Source organism: Rhynchophorus ferrugineus, unplaced genomic scaffold, assembly GCF_030347505.1.
Source record: "Rhynchophorus ferrugineus isolate W39M unplaced genomic scaffold, kcgeb_rfMv2 rfM3, whole genome shotgun sequence".
Classification (NCBI taxonomy): domain Eukaryota; kingdom Metazoa; phylum Arthropoda; class Insecta; order Coleoptera; family Curculionidae; genus Rhynchophorus; species Rhynchophorus ferrugineus.
Window position 1 is genome coordinate 46,721,782 of NW_027472582.1, and position 12,943 is coordinate 46,734,724.

At 30.7% G+C, this 12,943-nt stretch overlaps 1 protein-coding gene across 36 annotated transcripts in view; it reads right to left on the reverse strand.

Moving 5' to 3' along the window:
* LOC143194409 (uncharacterized) overlaps positions 1-11,916 on the reverse strand; it is a 112,033-nt gene extending 100,117 nt beyond the window's left edge. For 31 of the 36 annotated variants that reach the window (XM_076401187.1, XM_076401175.1, XM_076401181.1 and 28 more), the window contains exon 1: positions 11,545-11,891. In XM_076401187.1, the coding sequence (XP_076257302.1) occupies positions 11,545-11,647 (103 nt within the window). In that variant the 5' untranslated portion in view covers positions 11,648-11,891. Of the gene's footprint in view, positions 1-11,544 lie in introns of all 36 variants that reach the window. The other 5 variants (XM_076401179.1, XM_076401161.1, XM_076401173.1 and 2 more) reach the window with 3 other exon arrangements.
* Between the last annotated feature and the right edge of the window lie 1,027 nt (positions 11,917-12,943).

Consider the following 12,943-nt stretch of genomic DNA (forward strand, 5'->3'; position numbering starts at 1 on the left):
GAACGTTGTCACGTAAGAGCATGGCTTTACATCTGCTTCTTAGTAATGTTGGTCTTTTCTGTAACCAGACGTTATTCAGGTGCTCGATTGACGTCAGTAGATATCTTCAGCAATAGTTTTAGCAGCTCGTAACTCTACACCTTCTTGATCCCACCATATATACAGCAAGACTTTATGAACATGAATATTTCGCTTCAGTTTCAATTTTTCATTACCAGTCACAACACGCCACAAAAATGCCTAGCAAGCAATAAAACGGTGATGTTGAAACCGTTGGAAATTGCATTTTCAATCAATCCGTGTGATAGTTATTTTTCCACCTTCTAGATCCTACCCATGGTATTTAAACATCTGGAGATAGTTAATTCATCAACTGCTAAACTGCCTGAAAGCTAGTTTGAGCTGGATTTTCGTCCAACTAATCATACAATTAAAACTATTTTTTATCCTCTAGGCCGTTCTTCATCATCGACAGGATAACACCAGGAAATACAACAAAAGTAATGAATGCCAAAAATGTTGAGCGTTCTCTTGAGGTTCTGATGCTCTGAATACTTTAATAATCCTATATGGTAAACTGTTATTTGTTATTAAAAAAATGTTAAAACCATTGAATTTAAGTTAGGTTAGGTTTTTTAACAGTTGTTTACGTTAATACTTTATATTTTGATAAGTTTTTTATTATCTTTATCATAACGTAAATAGCGAACATCAAGCGCTGATAGCTCGGTCACTGATATCAGCGAAGTATGTCTCACCTTCTCACTTATTTTACTTTTAAAAGCAAACCTCAGTCAATTGCTTTTAATTCCATGCAATATGTATAAGAATTTTAGCTGCTAATTCTAAATTATTCTTCGAAATCTCGTCACCCGAGTCAATCTGAAAATATTAAAAACAGAAGTCTGGTAGACTTTCTCACGAATTTCCCCCAATAGAAGGGCATCTCGCAACATAAAATGGTTGACACGATAGATCTAAGTTTTAAACGATTTTCTTCAGTTTCCTTGTAACAGGTTGTATTTAAAGATTCATGAATGCTTAGTCCCCTTCAATCCAGGATTTCCTCAACTGCATTTGACGGAGCCAGCGTACGATTTTATTTAGTCCTTTTATGATATGCCGTATTTCAAGATTTATGATGGCTTAGTCCCATTCCAACCATGGTCTTCTCAAATGCATTTGAGGAAGTCAGTGCGTCATAACACCACTTATCCATAAGGCTGTGAAACTTCATTAAACTTTTAATATTTGAGGCTAGTAGAAACCATAATCTATCCTTGTAGACCGTGCTGCACTAGACGCTGAATTAATATACATATCCTACACAGAGGTCCCATTCCTTATAATAAAATAGGCTAACAATGGATATATGCTACGTTCTACATACGTGCCTGCCCTGAAAATGGCGAGCCTTATGAAGCCCAACAGATTTTAATTTTTGGACACAATTACTCGAATTTATCATTACATATCATGACATTACAGTAGCACAGTTGAAGTAGATTGGATTGAAGACCGGAAGTTCCTTTTGTGAACTTATCTACTAAGCGATATACTTGTTAATTATTAACTTAGCAGGGCAGTTTTCTTTATCATTTTACTAATTAACATAATATTACTCTAGCTAAAAGGAAACAGAATGAAGTCTGATGAGTCCGAACATGTAACCAAACAAAATCGGTCAATAAAATTTGATTTGTGTTAGTACTGGCCAAAACTGTAGTATATGTCCATGTAGATATGATAAAACAGCTCTAACCTATAAACTATTGTGACTGTTTAATTAACTGTAGTCTAAGTCCCTCAATAAATATGCATTAGATGTACTATAATATTAGAATAAATTATATTTTATAACGTTATTTTTGTTTCATTGCTTTATTTATATTAGAATTGTATTATCAAAGTCAAAATAAAGGAAAACTTAAATTTGGTGCGGCAAAGTTGCATTATAAATTCTGATGATGTGCATTAGCTGTTTTATTATATACCAGGTATGCCAGTCTGGATGAATCTTCTGTTAGAACCAGGTTCGCTCTTCTTTACTTGTAATGGCAACAAGCTTACAATATTTGAATAGATACCTAGATAAAATGCCCAAGTAATTCAAATACCTGGACTTTGTTGCCACACCTTATAAAAATTCCTGATAAAAATCTAGAAATAAGTAGCTCATGAGATTTTTGTCAAGAAAAATACAACTTACGTCGCCAGTTTAATTGATTTGCTTGATTTTTTTTTTTTTTTGATTGATTTCCCAAGATTATCAACTTGAATAAATTTCTTAACTGTCACGTTTATATGAAAATATAGAGAATTCTTCTAAATTATTGGAATAACAGCCATATACACGATTTTTGAATAATAGGTAATGACAAAAAAATTAAATATATAACTGCAATCAAATTGCACTCATTCCCCTGAATAATTAAACCAACAGTTTAACAATGACGAATTAATGATAGCACTAATTATGTACATATAGTATATACACATAAATGAATCATATGGATATGAAAAAATATAAATATATACAACAAAACGAGATAATACTATCAAGATAACATTTATTTTGTTCTTATTCAGATTTTAATATAAATGCATTTTACATATCGAAATGTAAATGATGGGGATTCTCTTGTGTTATTTTACAAATAATCTATTACTGAAATGTTATTATTCTATATTAAATTAATTATTTGATCATCATTAGATTATCCAGCAATGCCTGCAGATTTATACTAAATATAAAGACAAGGAAAAAGTTATTTTGGGTTGTCCTAATAAATGGCTTTAACATAGTGGGGTTAAGACACTATAAACTCCGCCAATAATGCAATAATGGGAATTGGACTGAAAAAGGTGGAGGCCGCAGTGATCAGAATTGGAAAATCAAGAAAATTAGACGAGATATCCATGGATCGAAGCAGCCCATGCGCCAGTATTGAGGAATCAGGCTGCTGATAAGAAATGAGCTACTAACCAAGCAACACAAGCTACAGCATTAGAGAAGCTTCACAATAGTCCCCGTTGACGCCATGGAAAATTAAGATGAGTGATGATGTATTAAATGAATATGGTACCATTAATTTCACTCCCTTCTGTATATAACTAATTCAATTGAAGTTGGATAAAAAAATTGCCAAAATTGATCAATAAGAAAGGTGTTGTCTTACATCACTATAACACTGGGATACATAAATTTTGCAGTAGCAAAAATTGAGAGACAATGGCTGGAAAGTTTTGATGCAAATAGCGAATTAATAGCGCAGACTTTGCCCCGTCCAACCATTATTCCCGATCTCTGTAAGGCCCCCTTTAAATGGTATAAAGTTGGCTTTAAAAGAGGTATGTGAAAATAATTTGGTACAATTTCTCGACCACATATCTAAGTGTTCACAGTGACGGAATCATAGTTTTATCAGGTGGTAAACGTTAAATGATTGAATGATTGCTTCTTCATCGACCCATTATTTTTATGTATTGATGCATTAAATGTTGGTAGCTGTCACGAGGAGAATTTTTTTAACAGCTACTTTTTGAATTTCGCCTGTCATCTATTAATAGACTATTGTAAGATTTTGAGCAAGCTACGTCATTTAGTTTGTGTTTGAGAGCCATTGACAGGAGACAACCTCGAAATTTAAACTTTACCAAGAATAAATAAATTTGCTATACTGATAAAGCATTGTTTTTCGCATAAAAAAAAACATTACTCAAACCAAGGAAAAGCTTGCTAAATAATATGGGAACTCTGCAACATAAATCGCAATGGTCGTACCAATACAAATGATGCCATAAATCGTCGATAAAGCACATGGACCGATATTGGACAATCGGAGAATGAAAGTACGTGAGGTAGCTGAGCCTATAGGCATCTCAACTGAGCAGGTATATTACATTTTACATGAATATTTGGATATGAAAAAGCTGCGATCTATGCTTAGCGCGGGTCAGCCGCAATCCGAACGAGTTTTTGCTTCGTTTTGAAACATGAAACAAACATTTATAAAAAAGCACCAGAGGTCAAAGAACAATCAAAACAGTGAGTTTCTCTGGCTGAATGTGTACCAAAGAGTGCTTAAGTTGTTTATGTCAAGCAGTCACAGTATTTTGAGTTGCGCGCGGAGTCATATATATTATCTTGAAAGTGTAAAACAATAACCGACTAATGTTATTTAGAGCTTTTGGACATATTTGATATTAATTTGAAACATAAACGATCACATTTGGCGAAGAAAATGTCTTGCTCCATCAAGACACACGAGTGCACACGTATATGGTTACCATGGCAAAAATCAATAAACCCAAAAACTGCATATTCTTCTGGCTTAGTCTCCCGTGACTATTTACTGGTTTCAAAAATGATGAAATGGCTGAGATTTGGGTCGAATGTTATCACTAAAATGCATATTGGCAAAGGCCTTGAAGAAACCTGTTATTTGGAAGGACAAAATAAAGAAAAACGAGTTAAAAAGTTAAACGTTTAAGAACCAAAACGTTAAAAAATAACTTGAAAATATCCAAAATTCACTGACTTATCAAACTGCCCTCGTAATTCATAGGCAGTTGTTTCCTCTACCAATAATGTCCGCAGAACAGCTCTTACTAAGCATCTATATCAGAAATGCTACAGAAAGTAATGGAATTTTTGTAAATGCTATATCGAAGAAAACGTGTCGAAAATGTAAACATAGTGAAATAATTTAATATCCTTCTAGTACCAAATAATCGCCCATATTTTCGGATTACTTTGAAAGAAACAATATTCCCGTATCTGATTTATTTTCCATTCTGCCCCTTTCTTGTGTCTTTGCACACAAAAATAAGAAACATAACAAAGCATGCCTAAATATTAAATGTTCTATAGTTATTAAATAACACGTAGTTGGATCAGTTTGGGCTTAGCTCACTTCGATGTTTATAGGTTTTTAATATTTAGAGGTCATATTTCCTAAATGTTCAAATGTAATAATAAAACTGATTATTTTAATATTTATATAAATCGAATTGTCAGCAGCATACATGAAATCATATTTGCTAAAATAATATAATTTATAAAAATATGGTTGGGTAACAAAAACAAGATATCAAGATATTTTCCCTACATATTCCTCTAAATTGCTTTAATATTTTAGATAAAATATTTTAACTATAATATTCTTCATCAAAGATGTTGATCCGAATGTTAATGCGGTGATATACTATTGAATGTGTACTACCTGCTTTTCTGTATACATGTCAAACTATTGTCGGCACCATCTGTAACACGTGAAACTGACAGCAGGTCAGGTAATAAACCCGAACACCCCCAGCTTGTGGGCTTTTCCTAGATGGGATGATATTTTAGATACTATGGTTTTGATATTTTAAAAACTTCTTTAACACATTTCTGTTATTTCTCTTTTAACTTAAGAATAAATAATTGGTCAAACGAAAAAAGAGAAAAAAATATGACATGAAAATCACAATTATTCAAACGAAATACATCATATTTTATATATACATATTTTATTATTTATAAAATATACACAGAATTAATTCACGATCCTTATAATTTCATAGCACGTCAAAGTCATTTAGCTATAAAGCCAGTAAAGAATTGTGAGCTGTTTATGTCCTGTGGATAAACTTGTTCTCGTTCATCACCTTCTTTAAGAGCTATTATGCATTAAATAAAATCGATAAGCAGTTTAAACGTAAACAATGGATGTACCAAAAGCAGAGCTCGCCAAGAAAGGTGATGCATGTTGAAGAACCTTAATAAACTTGTTTATACTTATTGTATAATTTTAAAATTAGAAAAGTATGCGATTTTAAACATTCTTTAAACATTTCTAAATTACTTTCACATATTTTCTTTTGTACACAGTTTTTTCAAATAAATATTGGAAAATAAATTATAACAATTGAGAAATCCAGTGTTACAGGTACTTTTTAAATATCTTCTTCTTTATATGTTTTATTTAAATGATAGAAGATTTTTGAATATTTAGAATTTTTCCTTTTAAGGTTAAAATTACCGAAATTAAACATGCCACTAATTAGACCTTAACTAACTAAATCATCCGAATGCCCATAATAACAGAATGTAAGACGATAACTTATATTATTCGTTTATATTTTAAGTTTCTTTCATCAAATCACCACCCTGATGACAATGAGCTTCAACTGAAAATAGAAAATGTATCAAAATAAAGTTTATATTAGAGCTTACTGCGTACACGCAACAAATCCGAATGACGTAGGGAGTATGTCAATCGGTAGCCTGAGACTCCGCTAATGTTATAAAGTCTTGGATTTAATTAACTGAGTTTGGGCATACGCATTTCAAAACATTAACAGACATATTTATGAGATTTAACATTTGGTGGTGGTCGTACAAGCTCAACAAGTCACAAAAAAACATTTATTTTTAATATTACAGTATTTGTAATTGTAATGGGTGGTAATATCATAGATATGTTAATACAGACTGTGCATTGAAATTTGTATCGCCGTTCCATCAGTCGCCACTCCTTTCCATATAATAAAATAGTGTTTAAAGTGAATTGACAATTTTTTGTGTTTTATGCCTTTCCCATATAACTGCCGCAGTCTTTTCTATTCCGGAATTATCATAAAGCTGTTTTCTTTTACATTCACTCAGTTATCAAGTTACTTATCAAGAAAAGAACATGGTATCGGCAATCGTACCGCAGTCACTTAAAGCATTTCTTGGTGTAGTTAAGTGAAGTTCATAAATGTTGGATTGAAGGTACTCAAAGACCCCTAATCGTAAACTATTTCAATTAAGAAACCTCCAATCCTTGTGAAGCATAATAATCCGTGGATTACTGGCGCAAGTATTATAGTTTAAGGTGTATGGCCACCAAAGGGTGTATGGGTGGTTGACTGAAACTGCTATGAACTAACATAGTTTACTGTAATTTGGACAGGAGCTTGCAGTCCAAGGTGTACAGCCACCAAAGATGGATTGCAGTAGCTCAGTTTATCAGCTGTAGACTATTGGAATATGAAGCCATCAAAACTTGGGAAACCATGCCAAACAGATGTTAGTCACAAATCATTTAGAATTATAAGCTGTCCAAAGGGGCCACAATCACACACATACATTTGTTTGTTTATTTAGAAAGGTGGTATTATATGGGCTACTGATAAGGCCCTGGCTACGAACGTCTAGACATAGATGCTTGATTTATACTAGAATAAGTTTAAACCATCAGTATGGTTTGTACCGTCCTTCAACAAGTCGCCATTTCTTTTCGTATAATAAAATTACTTATTTAAAACTTTAAAAATTTCAAAGTAAAATAAAAGCTGTTGTTATTTTAAAACCTTCACATTCACTTTCACATTTGATTAAAATGTGTCAGGAGGGAAAATACATGAAGCAGTAAAGTAGAAATAACACTCCCTATTTCAATTCGTACAAAAATTAGAACTATAGAATGATAGTGAGAGGCTTGTAAACCAATATCAGTTGAATGTTTTTAACGTTTACCAAACGTTAACGTTTTTTTGTTCTTGTTTTCGGATGAAGCTCATTTTCATCGTAATAGACACGTAAATAAATAGGATTGCCGCTACTGGAGCGCAATAAATCCGACAGGCACCCCTTGATTAGTAATTTGCTTAAAGTGACCCTATAGGCAGCGATGTCGACGTGACGAGTTAACGGACCTAATGCTAAAAGAGTGACGCGAATAAGACGGTTTACATATGGAGGGTATTCTTTTATTAATCACTTTCGTTTGAAATATTTAGTATTGTTGCAGCAGTAGTAGTGTAGTAACATTAACATAATAGAAGACTAATAAAGAATTATAAAACTTGATATAGGATTAATAAATTTGGAAAAAATATTTTCATATTTAGGGCGATATTGATAAGTTACTTGTTTTTATAAAATTACCTGAACAGTTATGTAAACCGTTGCAAATGGAATTTTATCTTGTGCGAAAGTTTCAGCTATCTCTGCAATTTTTAATAGTTTTTACAAAGTGATCTAATTCACCAAAAGTTGATTTAATGACCTCAATGGAAAACTTTTGTTACGCAGAATATACAGATCTGATAATGTTAAATGTAAGTATATTAGCAATCTGTAAAAAATTATTTAAAACCCGTAAATTCAGTAATATTAAGGATCATATAACATAAGTATTATTCTTATTAATTACAATAGATGATTACATAATTTCTTTATTTTGCGCTGTAAAATATGTTAAGCGCAATGAAAATATGTATACATCATTTAATATGTACGGAATATAAGGCTTATACAAAATTATGTGAAGTAATGAAGTGGTAGTTTCTCCACTGGCTATGGCTATACATCTTACAGCTTTACTCATAAGAATCCATCTAAGGAATGAAGAACCATCCTGTACATCTGTTGGATGCCACAGATTGCCACAGGGGATAATATCTTCAAGTACTTTGACCAGATTATGACTTACATAGACATATATTAACATACTACATTTTCTTAAGCGAGGAATTACTATTCTACATGTATTCTCAAACTATCAATTTATTTTGACATTTCTCTATAGAACATATAACAGTTTTTCATGTGTACAGATGCATCATGGAACATGCTTTTCAACGTTCTTGCTATTATTGTTTTATTTGAAGAAGTCCGCTGTCGAGACTAATCAAAGGCTTTTAGAATCTTATGATGATAGTACGAAATCATATATCAATTGTGCTGATGATTTAAAAGTGGTAATTTTGATATTAATGACAAATGATATGGAGTTCCAGTTCAGACTTTCCGGTACTTTCAGGAAGTCAAGTTAATTGTTTCCAGACGTTTATATGAGATGGCAAAGATTGCCAAAATGGCTACAGTTTCATTGGTTGTGGGTAAAACAAAAAGAAGTTGCAGCTAATCTGCGGCTTATTGTGACTGATGATGAAAAGTAGATCTGTTACATCAGTACCAAATGCCAAAAGTCATGAGTCATGATCACTTATTTGAGTGAAAATATGATAAGAATACATGCAACACCTAATAATATAATATAATCATACTAACAGTCATGTATTACCAATACCGATTTTTTTATTAAAACGTATTAACTAATATATCAGATTTTTAAAGTTGAGAATAGAATTTGCTTCGATTAAACATTATTCATAAACATCTTATTTATAATTGCAGTATAATATAAGTTATGGCGTTTTAACATGAAAAACAAATTTCCAAAATGATTACATTTTGTGATATTCATCTACTCTAATGTTCAAATATTGCACAAATATTACATTGTAAGCACGAATTTTACTAATAACTCAAATAATTTCTACATTATTACTACAAAAAATAATTCGTCGTTTAGTTTTAGTTGTTCACGTAGTATCATAAGACTTTGTTCTCTTTCCACTTTGGAGTAAGTATTTTTGGACGATAAGAAAATATCCTAGAAGTAGTAACGATATTTTAAAATCAAAATATTGATCACTACTTATGTTACTTTCGCTTTATGCTCATAATGTATATCACATTAACTATCTTAATTTGACTATCCTTAATCTGATTAAATATAATTTTGATAAAATAAAGATAAGACAGTTATGTAGATATAAGCACGTCAATACTTAAGATTTTGACAAGAAAGTTATAATACATTCAATAAAACATTTCGAAGCAATGTTTTATCACTTCCTTGATAACTGATAATTGTAAAAGGATTAAAAATTATAATAAAGCGCATTTTATTGTACGTTATCATGCAGAGTTTGATTTTTATTTTAGTTTAATATATAAATAACTATATTATATTTTGAAAAATATATACGTTTATTGGTACTAGTAGACATATATTAAGGAAAATAGAATGAAATTCAATTGAAGTGACTATATCAAACATAAAACAAACATTTCGCAATTATCATGATTTTCCGACTCTAAATAAGCTTGAAAAAATTGCATTTTTATTATTAACCAGTTCATGATAGTAATTTATTATTATTACATATTTACTTCTTCAAGTCATATTGCCATAATTCCCTAGCTGACGCTTAAAGTGGTACGTTGCTATGGCTACCAAAAGCTTGTGGATCCTTTTAATAACGTTTCTCTATCTTCTGTACGAAAACAAATCAGTTTCATCGGATTTTTTTTTGAGAATACTAAAATTTATTGCGAATTGAGTTCGGTCAAAGAAATAAAATTTTAAGCAGACGAGTCCTCTCGTTCTTTTCACATCATCATTAGCCAGTAAAATTAGCCATTATACCTAAATTCCCCACACTGTTCACAATATCCAAACTTAAAGCAGGATTTATTTAAAAAAACAAAAATATCAAAAAAGTTTTAAAACCACTAACATCAATAAAGGCTACACATGTACAATATTTCAATAAATTATCTAAATGATATAACACATATAAAAATATTAATACGATTAATCAATACTAAAAATATCATTTCGAATAAAAATAAAACAACATGACAATATATTTTAGAACAGTATTTTATCACTTTTTCTAAAATTGTTTTAATACAGCATCCGCTCAATTTTTTTTATCTTGATACATTGTCCCATCTAATGTGTTATTTAAAAAATGCACTAATATGTTGAAATAATTATTCTAATTAAAATATACTTTATTAACGTTTTTTTTTGCTGACGGATATGATATTATTATACCAATTAGTTTGCAGTTTTCATCGTACTGGTTATAGTTGTACTTTTATAACTTCGTTGTTATAAGAATATTATGTGAACATTTATAAAATGGATTTCAATAATTTGATTTAAAAAAACCTGTGGTTTTATATATTACAATAATTAAAATATTTATCTTCTAAACGAGGTTATTTGGTCAGGAAATATCAAGTACAAGAGTAAAAAAAAATAAAACACATTATATTGTTATATATTTCCAAATGAAACAATCGTACATGTTGATAAAAGTCAATTTATGGAATGCAGAATGTAAACAAATATTATTTGCATTATATAGTGTTGGTAAATATCGTGTTAACATATTTTAATTAATCAATAAATAAAATATATATCTATAATATTAGATGCAGCATAAATTTATTTATATAACTAATGAACTATTACAATAACAAATCACTACTGATCAATCCGCACAATACAAAAGATTGGTTCGTATCATGGGAAAGAAATATTTATTAATTCCTGATACTCCCCGAGTTCTCTCTGCAATTGATATGCAAAATGTTGGATGCTTGTTCAAACACATTTATCGATATATGAATTAATATTGTACACATTAAAAAGAGTGAAATGACATTAAGCTCAAGCAGACGTAGAAAGATTTGAATATTATTATCCAATAACAAACAACAAAACAATAACAACATATATATATATGTGACAAAATCCCGATTTTATAAATTATTACCATACATACTTACATAATATAAAAACAAAATGTACCGGTAACGACAATATTGTTTCAGCAGATATGATAAGATAAAAAATTGAGAACCGTTAAAACATTTCGAAAATTCGGCTAAAATTAAAACCGAAATGTAAAGCTTTTTATATCCGTTACCTGTTGTCGGGGAAGTCGTCGAGTTCGATTCACGTGTCACAGCTGGAACTACCACTACACCAACCAGAATACCAAGGAGCGAGTAGTACCGCACCAGCAACATATTAAACAACCCCGCGTACAACCAGCCTCGTTTCGTCCGCGACTATTACCGGAAACGTTTATCGTGTTATCGGCCGAGCGCAAAACAATAATCAAGCGGTCGCAAACGAATTTATTTGTCCAGACAGACAAAACGGCCGATCTCTGGTCATACTCTCGGGTTCGCTATCCGATCGAGGTTCCCCGGCCGCGAAACAACGCTCAGTACTGAATGACTGACTGACTGACTGAGCGTACGAACGTGGACGGACCGACGACGAAAGGCACGTTCGTCTGAAATCGGTTGAAAAACGAGTAGTACCCGCTCCGGAGAGATAAGAAGGTAGTCCCGCGAAGAGCAGACCGCTTTTTGTTTCCATAAATAGACGAAGAGTGCTGGGGACGCACCGCTGCTACAACCGCGTTATTATAACATCGTCACGTGTTTCCCGCTCTTGTCAATCCGACCAGCTACTTGTAATTAACGCTACTCATCTCGAATTCGGCACACTGCACTCGAAAATGCTTGTCGTTAAATTTCAATTTTAATTGCACCACAATACCATAAAAATGCCATTAACATAAAAACAAAAGATAATAGACATCAAATTAACTGACAATTTAATATCAAATCTAGTATAATAATGTTTAATATTACATATTACATTACACTATATTACATTCGATATTAGTTTTGCAGTATAATTATTATTATATTCTATTATATTTTAACAATATTTAAATAATTCCTAATTATTGGCATTAAATTTTAATATGTTTATAATTTAATTAAAATACCTAACACCAAATAAACAAACAAAGGTATTGTGAATATATATTTCAAAATACATAACTACTATAAATTAGCAAAACATCTTCAATTTATAACGACATAAATAAACCTCGTATACTCCTAGAATATGTTTAACAATTAACTCTTTTTTATTTCACATGTTAATTTTAAGTTGCCTATAAACGTGTTCAGTCACTCCCCAAACGATATTATTTTTCATCTTTATAAATAAAATAACATTGAGTAATTTTCAAAGTATATTACATAACTATATTAATCACCAATATTTTTTTCATTTTTGTTAGTCAAATTTCTTTTTTGTTAGTTAACTATGCGATAAAAATAATAGTAAAAAATATATATATGTATATATATATATATATATATATATATATATATATATATATATATATATATAAATATATATATGTATATATATATATATATATATATATATATATATATATATATATATAAATATATATATGTATATATATATATATATATATATATATATATATATAT